We start from the raw sequence: 22,849 nt of genomic DNA on the forward strand, positions 1-22,849 counted from the left end.
ATAAAACACAGACACACACAAACGCGCGCGCGCACGTTTATTTAAAGAGAAAAAGGATTACCCAACAAACTCACCCCTTTCTTTACATTCCTGTTGCCTCCATTGATATTTTGGCATTATCTTCACCAGGATTATTATATGGCTTTCATGGTTGTTTCGCCCTCCATATTCCCATTCCAGTCCAAGCAGTCAGGCAATAAATATTTCTGTAGGTATTTGTATGTGTTCTGCTGGGAGAACTGTGCTGGAATACTCAACTTCCTCATCTCAGAATGGCTACCCTCCTGCACAATTATGTTCAGCAACTCTCTACAAAATCAAATATAATCCAGCCTCACTTTCCACTTTTATGATATACTCATTCCTTTCATATGCCCAACAGCTTCAATCAAAGCAAAATAGTCACCTTTTCTGTGATATGTCAGTTTTCAGCATAATTCCCTGGGGCCTAGAACCATAAAATACATCGTTCTTAGAGGTAGAAGTGTTCATATTATAAATCCAACAATCTGAGAAAAACATCTTAAAGTAGATGATAGAAGAGGTGTTTTTGAAAAGTTCTTTTAAAAATTTTTTGGTAAAATTGTGGAAGGAAGAACAGAAGGGCCTTCTTAACTCAGAATTGGGACAAGGAAGTTAAACACAAGTAGTGAGCAGACTAAAGAAACCCCAAAATGGAGAACAACTGGGGTGTAGGGAAATGAGAGTACTTGTCATAAATCTCTTTAGAAACAAACCCCAAAGTAAAATACACAATGAATAAGTTAAGACCCTCACGTTGGGAAACTCCCAAATTTTGAAGGTTAGAGTCGCGAGATGCATGATCATAACCAAAAAGAAGAAGAAAAAAAGAATTTCTCTTTCTAAAATGCGATACATTTTTGCTGAGCACCAACTGCATACCGGACACAGTGCTTCTGTGAAAATTCAGGAAGCCTGAACATAACGACAAGCTCTGTTCCATCATGAAGTAGAAGTAGGGATTGTGAACTGTATCACAATACAACTGCAACTCTTGCTCTCGGCACAGGCTCCTGTCTACCAGAATGAATTCCAAATTCACAATCAGGATCAAAGTTAGGCCATATTAGCTGCTCTGTATTTTTAACCTTTGTATTAAATTACCATCAAGGGGGCACTAATTAAGATAAGAAATAGAGCTACTTATTTGTTTCATATGCACCTTCAGATTTCTGAATTATACATTAAAACAATCTATGACATCTGTGTATGCTTTCCATAAAAGAAAAAGGCATAAATGCCTCAGGGTGCATCTGCCTGGCTAAGAAACAGATGAAAAAACTCTCTCTATAGTTTCTATTAAAGTACAGAGAAATATAATTTTAAAGGCTACAAAAATAATGTAAAGATTATATAAGGCAAATATAGCAATAAAATCTATAGCAAAACCCAGAATATTTTAGATTAACCCGAAAAGGCTAAGTTTCCTAAGACTTTGAAAAATGAGGAAAGCCATTTGGCAAAATCCTTAACTTGGAATTTTTTTTTTTGTTTGATTTATTTTCCTCCTAGGTTCCAGATTCAGAGATGTGCAACTGATCCAAACAGTTATAAAAGCTTGGGAGACAGCTTTCGAACAATTTTCCGAATAGAAGGGTATGTACGGTTCTTTGTGTATGAACTTTATGTTGATATAAGCATTTGACATATTACTACATAACATGTTTTTCTCATTTTGAATGGCTCATTTTCCTAGTGTTATTAGAGGAAAATATTTAAAAGGGTGCCTTCCTACTTTTTTGTGTGTTTTTCCTGATAATACAATTGAAAACTAAATATGTATACATAAGAACTACCACAAAAATTATATTAATAATCAGTTTGCTGACTAGAAGACAATTTCTATTTTGTGCCATTGAGATTTTTTAAAGCTCTCATAACAGCAGCTATCTAAATGTAATAGTTCTTTATTTTGATTCTTGAATATAGTGTCCAAATGTGTTCCTTATTTGCATTGTGGCTTATGAATATTCAAAACAGAACTATGTCAAAAATTGATGTGTCAGATTTGTTATCCTATCTACTAGCTGATCAGATAAAAATATTTTTTTACATAAGCTAAAATGGTCTTTGATGTATAGATTCAGTTAAAGACTCCAGCATAATTTTCCAAAGGATATTAGATTTGCTTTTTGAAGTTGTTTTCATAAGAGAAGTGGTTGAAAGTAATAAGTATGTAAAAAATGATAACAGTAATAATAATAGCTGGTATATAGTTAGCCTCTACTATGTGCTAGAAATTCTCCTTATAACTCTGTGAGGTAGGTTCTATTAGAATCCATTTCAGTTGGACAAATGAAGAAACCAAGACTCAGAAGAATTAGTCATTTTCACATATCTGATAAATAACGGAAGTGGGACTCAAATCCAGGTCTGCTTGACCTCAAAGCCCATGCTCCTAACCTTTGTAGTTCACTACCTCTCTTGGCAGATTATACTATGGTCAATTGTTTCTTTCAGTTAAACATATGTCATGGATGTCTTTCCGTGACAGTATATATATTTTTAACAATACCATAGTAATTTTTGTATCTACATTCTGCAATTTATTAAATTAAACCCTTTGGCAGACCACTAGGTTGTTTGCAGATTTTCCCTAATAGAAACGATGGTGCAATAAATATCCTTATACTATTTCTTCACATTTGTGTGCACATAAATTTTTTTCTATAAAATAAGTTGCTAGCTATGGACATACAGGATCAAATGATATGCACATTTTATAAATGTTACCCAATTATCTTCCAAAAAGTATCAGTATCTGAGAGTTCTCATTTCTCCACACCCTCTCAAACACTGGACAATACCAATCATTATTTGGTATATCTGTCACCCACATGTATCTCCTGTTAATAATCTAACAGGTGAAAAATAAAATTGTCTACAAGCATTATTTTGATTGTAACTGGGATTGAACATACTTTTATAACCATTAGTTGTCATTTCTTTCAAGAATTTCTTATTTGTGTTCTTTGCCCATTTTTCTTGGGTTAGATTTTTTATTGGTTTGTAGGAGCTCAGTATATATTATAGGTACTAATTCTTTAACTATGACATAGATTACAAATATTTTTCCCAATTTGTCATTTTTCTTAGAGCTGTAGTGCCTTACACCTTTCAGAACCTTGACATTTTTGAAGATTGTGGTTTTGTGATTACATCTATCTTTTCCTTTGTGATATCTGACCTTGTCACATTAGAAAGAAGGATGTCTTCTAACCCCAAGATTATAAACATTTTCTTCTGGTATGTTTTACATTTATATCATTAATCCATCTGAGGATTTTTTTAATGCACTGTGTGGCATATAGGAATTAAATTTTATTTTCAAATGGTTAGTGAGTTGTCCAAACACCACTTGTTGAAAAATCTCGCTTTTATTCCCTTATTGGAAATCCTAGCTTTTTTGTATATTAAACTTCCACAAATATGTCATCTAAATTTTCTAGTCTGTTTCTCCATTTCCCATTCTGTTTCATTAGTTTATCTCTATGCCAGTATCACAGTGTTTTAATTCATTTACTTTTGGAGTATTTGGGTAATATATAAAAATATGCCCTGCAGTAGAAAGCCTAAACCTATTTTTTTCTTTTTTTTTTTCTAGGACTTTATTTATTTGAGAGAGAGAGAGAGAGAGAGAGAGCACGAGCATGGGGAGGGGCAGAGGGAGAGGGAGAAGCAGGCTGCCCGCTGAGCAGGGAGCCTGATCTGGGGCTCCATCCCAGGACGCTGAGATCATGACCTGGGCCAAAAGCAGACGCTTAACCGACTGAGCCACCCAGGTGCCCAGAAAACCTAAACTTCTTACTGTGGTACAGTGCCCGTGCTACTCTGGCCCTCCTTTCTTCTCCCGGCTCATTGCCCATACATAGATCTGCTCTAAGGATAGCAGATCTGCTCACATTCTTGTAGCTTTACATGCTGGTCATTATCTTATTCCTGCAGGACCGACCCCTTCATCCACTCAAGAAACCATCCCTCTTCATTCAAGGATGCCCTCACATTTCTCTCTCTGACCATCTTTTTCTCTACCACACGCTTTCTTTAGTAGTCATTCTTATGTGCTATGCAAAATATAGCACGCACCTCTCTAATTTGCTGTGGCTATTTTCTGTCTCCTCTGTCCCACCTCAAGAATATATTTCCTTAAGGGCCAATTTTCATTTAGCTCTGTATCTCCCGTGACTGTGTTTAGCACTGAGTAGAGATCGTAAGTACTCATTAAATGAATACAAGTCATCACATCAAAATCATAAGGATGCAAAATGAAACAGAGATAATAATTCTTGCTATTGACCACCCCCTCTGAAGTTATGATAATAATCTTGATAACTGATTAAATATTTTTAGGTGACCTAGTGACATAGATTCAGCAAATTCTTGCTAGTACTCTCGTGATATGGTACCTAAATGCCATGCATTAATGATACACCTGCATCTATGACAACTGGAATCAAAGTCATGTTCATTTTACCCAGAATATATATAAAGTTAAAGAAATCATAGTGCACTATGTAGTCAATAGCAGTGTCCCTTTCCAGTAAAACAGTAGTAGCAGCATTTCCAAGTTCTGTAAGCTGCAACAGGTATCTCTGAATTGGATGTGGGAGTTCCTTAGCCAGGCTCTTTATTTCATGTGTGTTAGGAAGAATTTAATGTTCCTGCTTTGATATCAAGTAATACAACAAACATACAGCATGTGTGGTCCTTGCATGGTAAAATTGGCCTTTTCCTAGACTGTATGTATAATTGCTTCTAGAGCAAATTGACATTCTTTCTGTAATGCCTTTAGATCTGGACATGTTATTAGCCCAAAGCTGGAGAGCTCTAGTCTCAGAGATGGAAATATTTGTAAAAATACAAAAGAAAAAGCTTCCTGTTATCTTTGATACAGAGCAAAAACATTTCATAGTGTTAAGTTAAAAAAAGAAAAGAAATCCTTTTAGCACAGTTCGGTTGAATCTTTTTCCTAGTGGAAGCAGTTCCTTTTCATTTTCTTATTTAGCTTTTAGAGTACACTCTGCTTTCAAAGATATTTTTCTCACTCAGGTGCATCCAGGCCAGTCTCGTCTGTTGCTACAGGAACATAGTGCAAGTCAGTGTGACTATTAGCATAGTTAAGACAATTCGTCTCTCCTGGTTTTTCCTATATCCCCCAAGTTAAAGGTTTTGAAAGCTATTTCTTTTCTTTTGTTTAAGAGCATTAAAGTCTGATCATACTCTTAATGTCTGCACAGATCTCCCATTTTCCTCCCCGCCGTAAGAAAGGGAAGGGTACTCGTCACCATCCTGAGAAATGCAATTCCCCACTTCTCTGCCCAGAATTCATGTTTACGAGGGACTGTGGCTCAAATACATGGGTCCAAGTCCCTTAACCACTTCTAAGGTTCTTTTAAGAAGCAAAAGCATCGATATATTGTACTTAATGAAAGACAGGGTTTTTCAACCCAGCTTTACCCCTGCCCCCCAAAAAACGTCCTTCCAAATGCTCTGCAAGGATTTCTATTATATGGAATCCTCATACCATATATATTTACCAAAGAGGCCATCGTTGTTTTGTCTAATGGAGAAGAGAGAACTCACAGGCAAGGAATTTGTCACTGTTGCGAGTCCTCCATTGTCACCATGATTTTTTCATCTTATTTCAGTTTGGTAAAAATAAACCCATAGGTCCATCTACGGAAATAGTGAGCCCAGAACAAATTTAGCCTACCTGATTAGGTGCCTTTAAAACCAATTAGTTTCATTTTGTAAATTCTCCCGCCAAGTAGCAGCTGGTGTCCCCATTTACCATGTGTTCCTGCATCGCTTCTTCCTTCCTTCTGCTTCAGAGTATCTCCTGAAAGTTTTTCTAGTCTCTTTTGTACCTGTTGCTCTAAAGAGAGTGGTGGAGATGCTCACAGATGGGCTTGTAAATTTTGCTAATGTAAAACCAGGACTGCCTGTCCCCTTACTCTCCCTCTTCTGAAAGGAAGCACCTAGTGACCATTCTTGCTGAAACAAAGAGGAAAAAGAATAAAACAGAACTTAAGATATTCCCGTGACATAGGTAAAGACAGATGTGAAACTAATACTTTTTTTTTTCAGTGTAACAGGCACGATGCTGGGGACTTTTTCATATATTATTTCATATATTATTTCCAACGCAACACTATTCTGAACACAACATAGCGTTATGTCTGTATTTTGTATGAGGAAACAAAAGATCAGAGAAGTTAAATAACTTGCCCAAAGTCACACAAGTATTAGTGGCATGTCATGGTTTTCCCATTATATTATATCACCTTTCACTAAACACCTAATTTTGTTATATACTAAATGAAAAGAAGACAATGTGAAAGTAGTGGCTATAAACCCCTAAGTTTTTTCTTTATTTTTAAAGATTTTATTTATTTATTCATGAGAGACAGAGGGGGAGAGAGAGAGAGAGAAGCAGAGGGAGAAGCAGGCTCCCAAGGAGCAGGGAGCCCGATGCGGGACTTGATCCCAGGACCCTGGGATCATGACCTGAGCCGAAGGCAGATGCTTAACCATCTGAGCCACCCAGGCGCCCTAAACCCCTAAGTTTTAAATAGCTATTCTAAAACTTGCAGTATTCCTACCCTCAAATCACATAGCAATTTAAAGCAGCTTTTATCTCTTCCTTCAAGTAAAATATGAAAGCCCTGAGAGACCAAATGTGTTCAGTTAATCAAATCTTGTCAATTCCAAAACAGCACCACAAACCTCTGATAACTCAAGACTCTTAATACGGTTATTGTCCCATCCCTTACAGATGGCTCCGTATCTCTGATAAGTTCATGGTTTTCCATCAGTCTGCTCTCATCCTGCATGTTCCTCAGTTTTCTTATGAGAAAAACTCATGGGCATTGATTTGCCCAAGGCAAATAACTCGGAAACAACTAGGTCGGATTAGACTTAGTCTCAAATGAGAAACATGTTGATTGCTGGTGCCTTCAGAAATATGGTATTCTTCAGAAAGTATTACTGTAGAAAATATGTGGTTGCATTTGGGGGGCATTTGAACTGTGTTTTGTTTCATGATTTGTTTTCTGTAACCACTGATGCTGCCCCAAGTATCATCTTACAATCAGACCACTTGGTGATTATAATATTTTCTAGTTAAATGACATTTAAGGCCTCGTTTTATGAGCTCCAGCATAATTGGCTAATTTGGTAAACTCCAGATGTGTGAGATAATGTGCCACTCGTTTAAGTGCCTTTCAGACAGCATAAATGGCACAGCCCCAGGAGGTATAATCACTCCCTCTTGTTTTCATTAAGAAGGGGAAAGAGTGGCTTGTGACACAAACAAAGGAAGCAGGACGTCGACAACTCAAAATCAACAACAACCTGGTAGGATTTGGACATTTTCTTTTTACAGGTGGGCCGACTCCAAGATCTTCGGCTTAATTTGGTATCTTAGTGGGTCCGCTTTTTAAAACGTGGTTTACCTAATGTAACATGACCAGGTGATTTGAAAGCACCCTTGAAAATAGAAAGACCTGCCCCTAGAGAAAACCCCCTGGGCAGCCTCTGGAAACCCCCTCACTTTCACGTGGAAGGGAGGGGAAGTACTGGACTTGAAGACACAGTGGAGGCGTCGACTCGTCCCAGGAATCAGCCTCCTCCCCACCTAAGCCAGGTGCAACTTCACAAGGCCCCATAATTGCTGCTGCTTTTCTCTCTCTCTCTCTCTCTCTCTCTCTCGTGTCTACCCAACTTCTCATCCAACAGAAACCCACTCATCTACCAAGTATTGCCAAGCTGGAGTGGAGCGGGTGGTTCTTAGTGTCCCTGTTCCCTGGATCCTGAGGCTGGTCCCTCTTATCTGATAGATAGATAGACCCAGTGGAGTTCACATACAACTGAGTGGTGGGTCCCTGTGTACTCACAAGAGTTTTCGCTCAGATGGGTAATTACAGACTGGATCCCAGACCCCTAAGCAGATAATTTGCAGTGCAAATCCACTATGTGTAGATCATTGGGTATTGATTGGGTTTGCAAGCCTGGCGGACCCAAGTGAATTCATTTTTGGCAGGTGCCAGATGTCCACGGTGCCTTCTGTGTGAGGGTCCTGGTGCCTTGGGTGTCTTCTCTCTCCTCCTTTTTATTTTACCAAAGAGGTGCTTCCTGGTACCCTCTGGACCTCCCTTGAGTGCTCCCTTGTTTTGGATTGTTTTCAGCTTTATTGAGATATAATCAAGATAGAACATTGTGAAGGTTAAGGTGTACTGTGTGATGATTTGATACACGTGTATATTGCAAAATGATTGCCACAGTAGGGTTAGTTAACATATGCATCACCTCACAGAATTACCATTTGTGTGTGCGTGGTGAGCACACTCATGATCCACTCTCGTAGCAGCTTTCAAGTATCCAGTGCTGTGGGAGTAACTAGAGTCATCATGCTCTGCATTAGACCCCTGCTCCCTTGTTTTCCTGCGGTGATAAGGAGGAAAGTAGACCATCCCAGCTGCTCTTGCTCCCACACTACAGAGCTCTGCCCTGGCCGGCCTGGGCTTCTGAATGATGGCACAACAAATGTCTTCCATTCAAGTCGGGGAGAAAAAAAAAGAATAAGAAAACACGAGAGGTGAGAGTTTGGAGAATAAACTCTAGCAAATCTGCCCAGCAGGTCTCACATGTGGTGGGCCCAGGTCCAGATTATGGCATCCAGGAAACTGAGCCATTTTCTTCTTCCAAATCTTCTCCTGTTTTGCAAAGAGAAAAAAAGAGATGATCTCAATTCAGGCATGGGCTTACTCTTATTGTTCCTGAATGATCTGTGTTCCTTTTAAAAATGGCTTATCAATGCCTTAGTATATTATACTCATAAAATTTATTTATTTATTTTTAATTTTATTTATTTATTTAACTGACAGAGAGAGAGAGACAGCTAGAGAAAGAACACAAGCAGGAGGAGTGGGAGAGGGAGAAACAGGCTTCCCGCCAAGCAGGGAGCCCAATGCGGGGCTCGATCCCAGGACCCTGGGATCATGACCTGAGCTGAAGGCAGCCGCTTAACCAACTGAGCCACCCAGGTGCCCCTATACTCATAAAATTTTAGACATGAAATGTATGTAATAGCTTTTCACAGAAAGTGTGTGGCTAAGCCCTTTAAACTCTGATTATTTAGCAATTCAAGGTTGAAAATGAAAGAATGTAGGGTAAGGAGAAAATACTAAAGGGGAATATTTAAAAAAAAAAAAGCAGAAAGTTGAACCATGGGCATATTATTTGGCATTTCTGTTTTACCAGATTCTTTTATACCACTGCGAAAGCAAATAGCTGCTGGTTTAAGCTGTATTGGGTTGTAAAGTGGTCTTTACAATCAGGGAGAGGATAATGAATTTCCAGAGTGCTCAGATAGCAGCATCTTTATGCTTCCATTGTCCCAGAGCTCTGTCAGAGGTCTTTTGTTCTGCCACAGAGTGACCTTTAAAATGGTGTCAGCTCCTAGATTTCCCTCCTGTCATCACCATAGATTGCTAGCTGACAGTCACACACCGACTCCCCCAGCCTCTCACTAACAATACTTTCGGACTTACTGACTGGCCTTTGGCAAAGATTTAAGTGTTGCCAAAGAATAAGTGAAAACTTTTGCAGTGATGTCAGCTCGTCAGCAAGGCCTGATTAAGAGACCAAACACAGCCTCTCCCAGCACACAGCGCTGACAAGAGGGAAAGGAGGACCAGTTGTTTGAGTGGAAGTAGCTGTCTTTCGGGAACATGAGTGTCTCAATCCAGAGCCTGAGCAGATATTCCCCATGTTTTATAGAGTGTTAATGGGAGGTGAGGGGATTCTATGGTCAATGGGAGATGTCCAGTTGGAAATAGTTTCAAGCCTTTCTTTTGACTTACTCTGGATTTCTGATGAGCTAGATGCAGTCACCTTGGGTGGGGGAGGGAAATGTCTTTATCAAAACCCTAATCCTTTTTCTAGTGGTTGTTAAACTGAACATTTTCAGATGAAAATGAGAAAGAAAAGAAAATCTTCTAAAAACTCTTCTACCTTTATCTGATTCTCTTATTGTAGAAAATAAGTTAAGGGTGCCTGGGTGGCTCAGTGGGTTAAGCGTCCCACTCGATTTCAGCTCAGGTCATGATCTCAGGTTGTGAGATCAAACCCCATGTGGGGCTCCATGCTGGGTGTGGAGCCTGCTTAAAATTCTTGTATATAATCATCATCCAAGTTATGTTTGCTGAATTTAATTGAATGATTACTAGTTTTACATACCAAGCTATTCTGGTCACACTAATGTAGAAAATAAATATAGTCAAATCTAAATAAATACCAAGAAAATTTTATGATGCTGGTGGTATCATTAAGACAAAAATTCTGAAGATGGTAATTTGCCTCTGTCTCCTGAAGATAACATTTTTGTAACAGTCTCAGAACATAGTAGAATATCTTTAAGGGCTATGAAAGTGTCTGAAGGTAGGGGAGTTGGATTTTGACATTGAGTTTTTAGATTCAGGGAACTCACCATTGACAGGTGTTGTTGGGACACTTGACAGGTTTAGTTAGGGAAACTGGAAGGGCTGATGAAGACCCAAGTGAAGGCAAACAATCTACCCCCATTGCTTAAAATGTGTTCTATCTTCACTGCTGTACTTATGACACTTGCCTGTCTGGGATTTAAAAAGCACAGGGACCCAGAACAGTATAAATAAAAACCAAGTATTCTGGTCAATAAAAAGGTGAATTAAAGTAAAAGCAAGTGAATGTTTAAAACATAATCAGAGGCAAATGAAGAGTTAGAATCTTAAAAGACTGTATTAATAAACGTTTGGTTCCAGCGATCAGAGTAGTTTGTATCAGAACAACTGTCCTGCTGAAAGCAACTATAAACATTGGACAAAATACACAAAACTACTTTTGAAGGCATTAGAGAGTAATGAAAGCAGGCAGAACTTGCAAAGAGCTACAAGACCTGAGGGAAGGAAGCCCACCTCAGTGAGCTGTACATTTACCCAGGCTTTTTCCATACTTTGCTAATAAGTCTTGTGGGATAGATTGGGGGAGGGAGTTCAGACCAAGTCTTAGTTGAGAGAAGAGTGGGAGATTGGCTTGCAGAGCTATCAGATGGCTGAGACGTGAGAAGCAAAAAATCCCAAAGAAGACGGAAACTAAAGAGAAGTGAACTTTGGGTTTATATGCAATTTCCCCTTGAGGCGTTTGCCAACTCCTAAGCTATGTGTGAACAGGAGAAAACTCCCACAAACCAAGCAAAAAGCAAAACAAAACCCCAGAAGCTGAGAGGCTATAGAGAGGAACAGAAAGTTTAGCAGTCCCGTGATGCTGGGGAGACAAGACTTCAAACCCAGCCAGGTAGAGGAGTTCTGGTAAACACAACAGGTTTTCATTTGAGACTCAGAATGTCCTCATCCAAGAGGAAGGGCTCTGCCCTAGGAATAAGGGCAAAATACAAACACATTGTTTCTACAAAGCCTAAGTCCAACCCTCAGCAAGATGAAAGTAATCTGCCATATTCCATCTATTTGCTAGGAGAACATTATTCCTCTTTTTGGGAAAATACGCCATCATCCAGAGGATCTTTGAAATTTTTTTATGCACAATGCCCTACATTCAGTTAAAAAATCACAGGGTCTTAGGGAAGAAAAGACAAAAGAACCAAATATCAAGGCAAACAGAAACAAGAAGTGACTCAAATTTTGGGATTATCAGATGGTGATTTTTTTTATTTATTTAATTTTTATTGTGGTAACATATACATAACATAAAATTTACCATTTTAACCATGTTGAAGTATCCAGTTCAGTGGCATTAAGTACTTTCACTTTGTTGTGAACCATCACCACCATCCATCTCCAGAATGTTTTCATCTTCCCAAACTGAACTCTGTTCTCGCTAAACAATAACTCCCTATTTCTCCCCTGCCCCCAGCCCCTGGAAGCCATCATTCTACTTTCTGTGTCTCTGAATTTGACTACTGTAGGTAGTTCATGCAAGGGGAATCATACTTGTCTTTTTGTGATTGACTTATTTCACTTAGTAAAATGTCTACAAGGTTCATCCATGTTGTAGCATGTGTCTGAATCTCTTCCGTTGTTAAGACTGACTAATTTTCTATTGTATGTATATACCATATTGTGTTTATCCATCATATGTCAGTGGACAGTTGGGTTGTTTTCACACTTTGGCTGTTGTCAACAATGCTACTATGAACATGGGTGTGCAAATATTTCTTCAAATCCCTCCTTTCAACTTTTTTGAGTATATATGCAGAAGTGAAATTTCTGGATTGTATGTAATTCTATGTTTGATGGGTAAGAACTTTTTTTAAAAAGATATAATAAATATGTCTGGAAAAGTAAAAGATGGGGAATTTCACCAGAGATACAAATCTTTTGCTTTTTAAAGACTCAAATGGAAATCTTGAAAAATACTATAACTAAAAGTAAGAATTCAGTAGGTAGATTTTCAACCCACATGTTATGTTGTCATGTAACTTGTTAATTGTCTTACAAATATTTAAATATGATGGAACATGCTTTATCTGATTACGTTGTGGTAGTAGGTACTTCATATTGTAATTAATTGATTGAATAAGTACAGGAGTAATAATAATAACATATATTTTTTCTGAGAGAAGTCATTAAAGTTTTTAAAAATTCATTTTAAGCAACTAAAATACTCATAATTTGTCAGGGGACAGGCACTTTGCTAACTGCTTTACATACACTAACTCTGTGTATTCTCACAACAACCTTGGGGGAGGAGCCATCATTCTTCCCATTTTACTGATGCATCAATCAAGGCCAAAATGTTTATGTACTTGTCTAATGTTTCATAGGTTGTAGAAATTTGAACCCATGTGATCTGGATCTAGATCTTTACCTCTACATTACTTTAAAAGAAATACTCTTTTAAGAAACATAAATTGTTCTGTTTTAGCTGACTGGCTAGTTGCAAATCTTAGAAACTAAATGAAAAGTTGAAAAGCCAGATTGCGTGGTGACATGTGCCAGGGCACTAAACTCTTCTTATAATGTGACCTTTCCATCTTTGCAGATGTTCCTTCTGGACAACGAGATACTACTTGATATATTTTGGCATGGGCTCTGTTATGTATGTTTGACATATAAGAAACAACACCATGATGAACAGAATGTCCCATCTTTCTCCTTGAACGGCAAATTGCCCAAGGCCACAAGATATAAAACATGGGTTTAAAGTTGACACCCTCCACCTTCCTCCTTTCATGTTTGTGGATCTCATTCTCAGGATGCTGACATTTCACCTTTTCTACATCCCTGTCTTCATTTCTTCCTTTACGCCATCATAAATGTTCAATCTTTTTTGCTACACCTCCTCAGAGGATGATGGCTTTTGATGGCAGATCTCTTCTCCAGTGATGGGACATTCCTTGGGAAATCCATTTCTTTCAGCGTTGGCAGGGAAGATCATACATTTATTACACAGAACAAAGGGAGTATTCATCAGGGCCTTAAGATTCCCAATATATTTGCCTTCAGCTCTCTTTTCCTCAAACTCTTTGTTCATCCAGGTTACATTTCTAAGTGCCCCACATCCTATTTTAATCTCTTTTTTGGACCCTTCGATATAAAGGACCCTTTCACTGTTTGCTTGTTTCTTTTCTTTCAAGAAAAAAAGAGCTACTCGTTTCAGATAGAATTAAAATGAACAAAATTAAAAGAACAGCTCCTTTTGTGATAGTGGACAGTTACTTTATTATTTCTTAATGTCTCTGGCTTTAGGCCCAATTCCCTAAAGTTTACATAGCTTTTTGATATAAGAGATGGAGGGCAAACAACATGATTCTGGCTAAGAACAGATTTCTGTATCTTTTCTATATTTATGCTGTTTTGTGACGAGCCTTCAAAGAACACTTGTAACCCACCAAGCAAATAGTATTTAGTGGCTTCCCAGACATAGACAGCCTTCTGTTAAGCAACACAGAGAGTACATTAAAAAGGCACAGCTTTGGCCCTTCTAAAAGCTTAATTCTGCAGTGAAATAATTGTATGAGCAAGAATTATTGTCTCAGTCACATGATTCTATTAGCCTTTGTGGAAAAAGTCCTTTAAAAAAAAAAACTGCGAAAACGGTAGAGATTCGACCAGAAAATAGATGTGCATTTTCAATACCTCCATATCTCCTCACATCTCTTGTACAGCCATTGTCAATCAGAGGACAACAAACCACAAAAACTCTGAAGGGACTTTCCAGACAGAAGTAAACTGTCTCCATAGGAAATAAAAATCTTCAAAGTGTTCCTTTCATTGAGCTTGTCTCTTTTTCTACAACAAATGGACACTTCAGACGTAAAATTTAATTGAGACACACTAAAGTAAGGGTTTGGCTTACCTGAGTAGGAGAGATTACAGCATTCCATTAAGGAGACAGCAAGGCACTAACCACTCATTGACTATATCACAGAATACTGAACTTCTTCTAATCACCATCTTCTCTTTGGACTACCATTTATTTAGGATTTCAGCAGCCTCCTGTTAAACTCTCCTGTGTGCTTCTATTTTACACATCTTTTCCTGTGTGTTTGTTTTAATTTAAGAGCCAGTATGCATATTGACAATTCTTTGACAGCAAAGGTAAAACCACCAGGAGGGTATCTGTTTATTGAGGACTGACAGCTTTATTGCTAACATAAAAATAATCTAATGTTTATTGGGGCAAATGTTTGGACTGAGGATTAAGAGAAACTAGTGAATAGAGAAAACCTTTTCATCCTATTCAGACTTTTCAAATAAGGTTTGGAATCAACTACATAAAAACTTTTTGTGTTGATTTCTTTAACGCTCTTCCCTTAATTTGTGCCCCTGCTCACTCCCTTCTACTTCGCTACCCCAAATTATGTTTTACGACAGGGGTTTTGAAGTAGCTAAAACCTTGCAGAGGAAGATGCTACCGTTCAGAGATTCATTGCGATAAAATTTGCATGGGCCATGCAAACTTTCTAGATAACAGGAAAGCAAAATCTAAACCACATTGCTTATCCTATCAACTGTCTTTTCTACTGTTTCCTATAACTTACATATAGTAAGAGCTCTTAAATTTCTTTGGTCTTGTTTTTTGTTTTTGTTATTTTTCATCATTGTTGGTGGGGAAGGGCGACAGACTGCTCTAAACTGTTTTAAACTGTTAAATTGTTTGTTTTTCAGTTGTCACCTATAGCTAAATATCAACAGCATTAGGTTTTTGTTTTTATTTTAAATGAGGCATTTGAAAGGTTTCAAAAAATAAGTGATTATTTCTGTAAGTAGAAATATTACCCATTTGGAAATGATCTGTTAGATTAAAAATAGTTCACCAAATTATTGTTAGACTGATGATACTTCACTTTACTTTTTTAAACTTGATATTAGTTATAATTCCCACTAATATCTCTTTTCCTACATCTTTCCTCCAAAAAAATAAAGAAGAATTTTATACTCCTCTAACTTACCCTAAGTATTGCTTCTCCTCTCTTTACCACACTTCCCCACCCCCACCCAGTCCTGATCTTATTTTAGGTTGAGTAAAATAAATGGGAGAAAAAAATTAGGCAACTTGTTAAAGGTCGCTTGCTAAGAAGTGGCTGTGGAACTAGAAATGCAAACCAGGTTTACTGGCTGCCTCCAATGCCCCAAGGCAGTTATCTAAAGTGCACTAGCTCCATCTCACTGATATGAAGAATTCTTAATCTCAGGAAACAAACAGGGTTGCTGGAGTGGTGGGGGGTGGGAGGGGTGGGGTGGCTGGGTGATGGACATTGGGGAGGGCATGTGCTATGGTGAGCGCTGTGAATTGTGTAAGACTGATGAATCACATATATATGGCGATTAACATAACATAATTAAAAAATAAAATAAATAAAGTGCACTAGCTCTTTCCCTTTGGAAAAAAAAAATGTGTATCTCCTGACAAAGCTGATATGTGAACCTTCACATAACCCAGTTCTCAGTTTCACCGCCGGAACTAAATGTCTCTGTGGATACGGGTAGGTTTTTATGCAAGTGTGCTGCGTATCATACATGTGAATAGACCAGAGAAATTCCAGGGAAGTCAGAATCTTGCGGCAGCTGATGATCTTAGACCAAGTATGTATCTAAAGCTAATGAGCATGTCGCCACCAGGCAGTAGTGAGCTATTGAAGGGTCAGGATCTTTCACAGCTATCTTGATGTCCCTGGGACACGACGTAGTGCTTGAATCTTAGACCGAATTCAGCAAATATTTGTTGAACTCAACTAAACTAGATTAAAATTTTTAATTCTGTTTAAAAATGTATTTGGCCCTTTTATTTAAAGAAAATAACATAGTATTTCTTTATTTACTAAGTGGAGCACATAATTTATTCCTCAACAGATTTAATTTATTCTTAATTCCTTTCTGCATCTTGTCCATGGTGGTGATGATTGCCTACATTTTATTTTCTTTATTTTTTTTTGTTTCTGTGAGTTTATTTTCTTAGATTCCACATATAAGTGAGATTATACAGTATTTGTCATTCTCTGACTTATTTTTTTATTATGTTCCATTTTAAAGTGTTATGTTATCAGGCAGAGATTGCTAGTAAATTGGCAGTTATGGTGTCTATGGAATTTTCATTTTGTTCCTAGGGCATCAACTTACTACCTCTTCCTGAGAGAGCTAACTTAGAGACTTGTGGGCCCTTCTTCTGATTTACATGGTGCTAATACTACTTAAAGGAGGAAAAGCGTCTCCTCCCTTGATGAGATGCCACTGTCCTCCTTTATCACATTTCCCATGACTCCTTGGCATTTAGGCTACCCTTCTTCTGAGGGTATTATGTACATACTGTGTTGCATTTGTGGAGTTCTGCTCTTCTTCCCCACACCCTCCAGGCCAGTCTGCATGAACTGCCTACTGAGTTTTCAGGCACAGTTTATGGTACCGCCATGGTTTTCTGACTTACTCTGTGAGTTTGCCTCCTGGTTGCTCTGCTGGGTGGGTGATAGGAATCTCTGAGTGGCAAACAGTTGGCTGCTACCATTGTCCCAAGAAGGGCTTCATTCAGGCATGTGACTCATATTGCACAGACACTTCATGCATCCACACTGTCTGTCTCAGATCTGTACCAGCCCCTATTTTAGAAATCAACTCTTTCTCAGGCTTGGGCTTCTCTGACTAGAAATCTAGAGGTAACAAGTAACATCTTGTAAATCCATCCTTCTTTTAAAACCAAAACCAAAGACCTCTAACAACATGCTAAGTCTAAGCGATTCACATTTCACTTTACACTTTCTTTAGGACGCCTGGACCTTTGTTAGGATCTGTCAGGCAAACAGGATTGTGGTACAGGTATGCTGTGCTCTCACCACAAGAAGCTGAACTCAGAACTTGACCTAAGGAATCATGTAACACAACAAAACCCTGCCCCAAGCAAAATTTTACCCAGAATGGAATTGGTTTACTTGTAGCTTAAATTGACCAAACTGATCACTTATTTATGATCCTCAGGACTTAAGAACAAAGTTAAAATCATTTTCTAAGCTATATACCACTCAGCAGCATTTTAAAGTCATGTTCTAAGTTTGTTTATAAAAAGGCAGTTTCCCTCAAAGCCCCTGTAACAAAAAGCAATTTAAATAGATTATTTTTATTATATCTTTAAAGTGATTATAATAAGCTATAGTCATTTAGGGTGGCCTGGGGATTCCCTCATTTCCCCTTGATTCACAAAGTCATAGTAAATAAAGCTTTCACCAGAAAGGTCTAGTGGCCTTCAATAATACAAGCTTGGTGTACGCCAAAGACAAATGCGGTAAAGGCATAAATTCTCGCTGTGAGTAAAATTGGGATTATTTGAAATTTATGAGATTCTTATATTGTTGATTTTTTAGTCGATTTTATGTACTGAGCCATTGACATAAGGAAACCTTTAGTTTTTATTACCTGGACAAGAGTCTTATTTTACTGGGATGTTTACATACATCATCAATAAGTAGCTCTACAATTAAATTTTTAATTCCTTATAATCATATTTTCTAATCATAATCATATTTTCTAATCAGCCTGAAACAAGCATTTTACATATTGGTGTTGTGTGTCCATTAAAAGATTCATTTCAATTCATGTTATTAAAACTTTTAAAAGTAAGGGTTATCTCCCTCTCCCTCTGCCTCTCCCCTTGCTTGTTCTCTCTCTGTCTCTCTCGCAAATGAATAAATAAAATCTTTAAAAAAAAAAAAAAACACTCTTGGAGAGAGATGAAAAAGTGAACAGCACTAACTAGGAAACAGCTTCCTACTCATTTCTACTCCCTTGTTAACACCCTGTGCACCTGCCCCTGATTATATGTATTCGTTGCCTGTGTGGTATTTTATCTATACTCACGTTGGCCATGGACTTTTTTTACTCATTTGCCTTGATGCTTGCTGATTGACACTTCCCGCTCCGTCAACTATTTATTTTCCTTTGAGATTACATCATATTCACTTTCCAAGTCTGTATTTTTTTCATAGCCCAATAAAATAAATATGTTTCATGACTTTCTTTGATTTGCTTCTTCTTGCCAAGTTTTTTCTAGTTCTTTACTGATCCCCACAATGAGTATTTTACTCTGGTTCTCTTGAAGGTGTGTGTGAGTTGATGAAGTTCCACTGCATAAATAAAACCAAGCCAAAACTTGCCATTCAAGAGATAAAGCCAGAAGAGAATAAAGACCATGTGTCAATGCAGAGAAAAAGACTGACTGCAGCTATTTTTTTCCCTACTTAGTATTTATAGTTATTTCTATGGAAACTGCACGTGGACTTCTGAGGACTGAATTTGACCCTGGGGATGTACACAAGTAACTCTGAAAGCATTTGGTCCATTAACTTTGGGCTCATCATATACTTCTGCTTGCACTTCACCCTAGCATATAACTGCAGATAACATGGCATGTGTGAGACCATCATGGTATTCATGTTGCAGGATTTTTGTGTGTCTTCTGGCATCGGGGAGGGGGACAGAGGGTAAAGAGGGATGGGAAGAGGCTTCTTCTTCTTCAGGATGACTGTGAGGTAGAAAATAGCACGTTAGCCTCCTGGCTGCTTAGAAGTGTGAACACAAGGTTCTTGCGCTGCCTCTGTTTATTCAGATTTTCCCATCAGTGACTTTGCTGAGACAAAAACAGTTTGCCTATCTATCTCTTCTGCCCCTAATCCCCCCACACTCTGCCTCTGTTTTCCCTCAGAATACAGCTGTTTCGGAGATTTCAAATTACGAAGGAATTCTTTTGCCTTCCCCACACAGTACAGAGAAGTACTCACAGTATCTTCGCCTATCTGTTGCCTGTTTGTATCCAGACCTTTCAGTTTTATTTGAGCTGAACATGCATCCATATGTGTATGCTTAAAGATGATACTTTTGGGGCGCCTAAGTGGCTCAGTCGTTAAGCGGCTGCCTTCGGCTCAGGTCATGGTCCCAGGGTCCTGGGATCGAGCCCCACATCGGGCTCCCTGCTCAGCAGGAAGCCTGCTTCTCCCTCTCCCACTCCCCCTGCTTGTGTTCCCTCTCTGGCTGTCTCTCTCCGTCAAATAAATAAAATCTTAAAAAAAAAAAAAGATGATATTTTTACTTTGCTCAGACTTGAAGAAAAAGTAAATAAAGCCAGTAGCCAGTATAAGACCCCATTTCAGAGGGTAAGGACACCACAGAAAGGCAAGGGTTAGTAAATAGGAACGAGAAAGAGGAGTTTTAGGAGGAGAAAACTGGTGAGGACCTCCTTTAAGCTGTGGGGTGTGAGATGCGGTGGGAACTGTGATCACGGTAAAAATATTTTTTCCTTGATAGAAGTGCTGGTGGTGGTGGACAACTGAGAACTCTTTCAGAATGCATGATACCACAGATTAATCCTACACATTGCTTTTGATTTTTTAATGACAGAAGAAATATTACATTGAGAAAATGGAAATAGTAAACATTTGTGTGCTGATGGATTAAACTTCAAAGTTTTAAATACCAGAATTCACAGAGCAGATGTACAAAGTAAGCTTTTGCTACATAAAGGTATCCACTTAATCTGTCCAATTCTAGAATTTTTTCAGGGGATCACTAGCTGGATGGTGTCCTCTGCTTGCCCTGCAGATGCCTGCACTTTGGACATTTCACAGTTTATTAGCAATTCAAACAGAGACCAATTTTTCTATTTATTTAATACTTGACCCCCATTTTGATGGAGGAGGGGTATGTTCCAACTCTTGACTGTGGGTTTTCAATTACCCGTGTGGCCTGCCTCCCATTAACAGGAATAATTGGGAACTGGATGTACAGAATACAGACTCAGAGCCATTGCAAAATTCTGCTGGAAACATGAATTTTACAGGCCTCTGTTAAAGTCTCTTCAAAAAGATCATGTTTTTGTGGAGATTGCAGCTATGAGCCCTCAGATACATTCTTTCTCTCTCACACATATTTCTCTCTCCTAAAGTGTAAAATATGACCCTATTCTCTGCTTCTTTAGGGCTAGCATGGGACTCATCACGTGAGCCACCAGCATGATTTTTGGTCCTCTAATAATAGAGTTCTATGGGGGAATAGTTGATGGTCCCACTCTACCTCAGAGTATTTAGAAGTATTTATCTAGTTACACTAATTTTTTTTCATACTATCATTTAAAAAATGGTACACAGTCTCTTTTTAAAAGTTTTCATTGAAGTATGGTATCATACAGAAAGTACACATAAGTGTACGGTTTCTGTGAATTTTCACAAGCTAGATACCCATGTATCCAGCACACAGATCAAAAACCAGAATATTTTCACCTCCCAGAAGCTTCCTGGTCCCTCCCTCCATTCAGTACCTCACCTGGCTGCCACCAAAACAAGGACCATCCTGATGTTGACTCTTTTTAATTTTCAAATATCACATCGTTTTTCTCACCAGGTTTATTGGCTGATTTTTGTGGGAGAGCAAAGGGGGGTGGTTAATCCCCTATTGCTGACTTCTTTGCATTGTGGGATTTTCCTAGCTGTTAATTATTAACTTTTCCTTAAAATAAAACTTCCATTGTGTAAGGAGAAAAACTCCACGAGCACAGTACATGTGATATAAATCACTTTTATGTCTGTGAAACAGCTGAGTTTACATTTTTATTACATTGTTTGAAAAAGTATCTTTTCATCTGGAAAGAATCAGTTTAAAATGTGATTGTCAACACAACTAAACCAGTTTTCTGTTTAAAATGGCTGCTGGTGGAGCGAAGAACCATGATTAAGCCAGATTTTTCTCCATAGATATTAGTTACTAAAACCTAGAGGCCTTCAGTGAGATTTGTAAAAGAAATTTCTAGACTTTAAAAGGTGGGTAAAGTTTAGATGGAGGAAGTCAGTAAATAATGAACAAGAATCTTGTTGCAAAGTACAGGGTGTTGCCCTGTGGAAGGTGATTTAGTGGTATAGTTCTAAGTTATATCCAAAGTAACGCATGCATTTATAAAGTGTTACCTAATAGGAATACTTTAGTTTGAACAAGATGCTTACTTGTGAATTAGCAATTTACAGCATAATTTTCTCTCTAAAAATTTTTAGATTTAAATAATTCTGGGAGGATCCTCTTAGAAATACACTATGATTCAATTAGATTAACCATCCTAATATAAGCATAAACAGTAGTTTTAAAGCCTGCAGTCATTTGCTTCTGTTTATTAATTTCTTGCTATTTATTTTGAAATTTTTTTAAAAAGGAAGGACAGATCTTTTGATGGTATTTCTTGCTGCATTGAATTTTGAACTCTATTATTAAATTAAAATTGATATAACATGTTCCTTTTATTACTGAAATACTATCTTTGGAAGATGTGATACGGAATTTGACTATACACATCCCCTTTTTCCCAGTACCATGATGCTATGATATATGTAGTTTTATAATAGTCCAACCTTCCCAAATTCCTGCTTTGAAAAGTTTATTTTCAAAATGTAGGGCAATCATCACTGTGCAATTGTGTGTGCTAGCTAACTTTTCATCTTAAACCAGATTTCCCAAATCCCATTGTTTTGTGGCTTTTCTAACAAAGGACTTATTTTTGCACCCTCAAAATGTTGCAGGTTTTTTGGAGAACAAAAATTCTCAGTAATCCATAACTGAGTGAACTGTTTAAATATGAGCAGAACAGAGACCATTTTAAATATCTAATATGGGCTCATGTGCAAAAGAATTTTGGGAATTCACAGTGCCGAATCCATAGTTTTCTGTTGTTTTTTTTTTCTTTTATGTGAGTTAAAGCAGAATAAATTCAGCATTTTACCTGGCAAGAGCAGATGTGGCAGAACTTCAAAGGCAGAAGGAGAGAGAGAGATAGGTAATATACAGATTTAAACAGAATAATGCACTAAAACCCTCAAAAATTCGGTTTAGAAATAATTGAAATTTTTGCACAGATTTGAAATTTTGATGATGATTTATTTTGGTTTGGACATTTCCTTTGAGCTAGCTCATAATTATTATTATGCTTATTACCTTAGAATTGCCACTGTAAATATACTGATACCCTAAGATGTCATCACACTTCGAAAAGAAAATTCCGGGGTGCCTGGGTGGCTAGTCGTTAAGTGTCTGCCTTCGGCTCAGGTCATGGTCCCAGGGTCCTGGGATCAAGCCCCGCATTGGGCTCCCTGCTCCGCGGGAAGCCTGCTTCTCCCTCTCCCACTCCCCCTGCTTGTGTTCCCTCTCTGGCTGTGTCTCTCTCTGTCAAATAAATAAATAAAATCTTTAAAAAAAATTCACTTTGACAAAAACACTTCTAGGTGCTAAGGCCAGCAGATATTAAATGCCACCTATGAAGTTGTGGATCTCATCTTTAAATCTCATAAACAGTACTTTGCACATGCCTT

General features: G+C 38.0%; 1 protein-coding gene across 2 annotated transcripts in view; it reads left to right on the forward strand.

The window, feature by feature from the left end:
- Positions 1 to 22,849, forward strand: part of SLC25A21 (solute carrier family 25 member 21) — a 479,968-nt gene that overhangs the window by 358,467 nt on the left and 98,652 nt on the right. For both annotated transcript variants that reach the window (XM_035728242.1, XM_027572196.2), the window contains one exon: positions 1,534 to 1,617. In XM_035728242.1, coding sequence (XP_035584135.1) covers positions 1,534 to 1,617 — 84 coding nt within the window. The remainder of the gene's footprint in view (positions 1 to 1,533; positions 1,618 to 22,849) is intronic.

The sequence above is a fragment of the Zalophus californianus genome, chromosome 6, assembly GCF_009762305.2.
Source record: "Zalophus californianus isolate mZalCal1 chromosome 6, mZalCal1.pri.v2, whole genome shotgun sequence".
Taxonomy (NCBI): Eukaryota; Metazoa; Chordata; class Mammalia; order Carnivora; family Otariidae; genus Zalophus; species Zalophus californianus.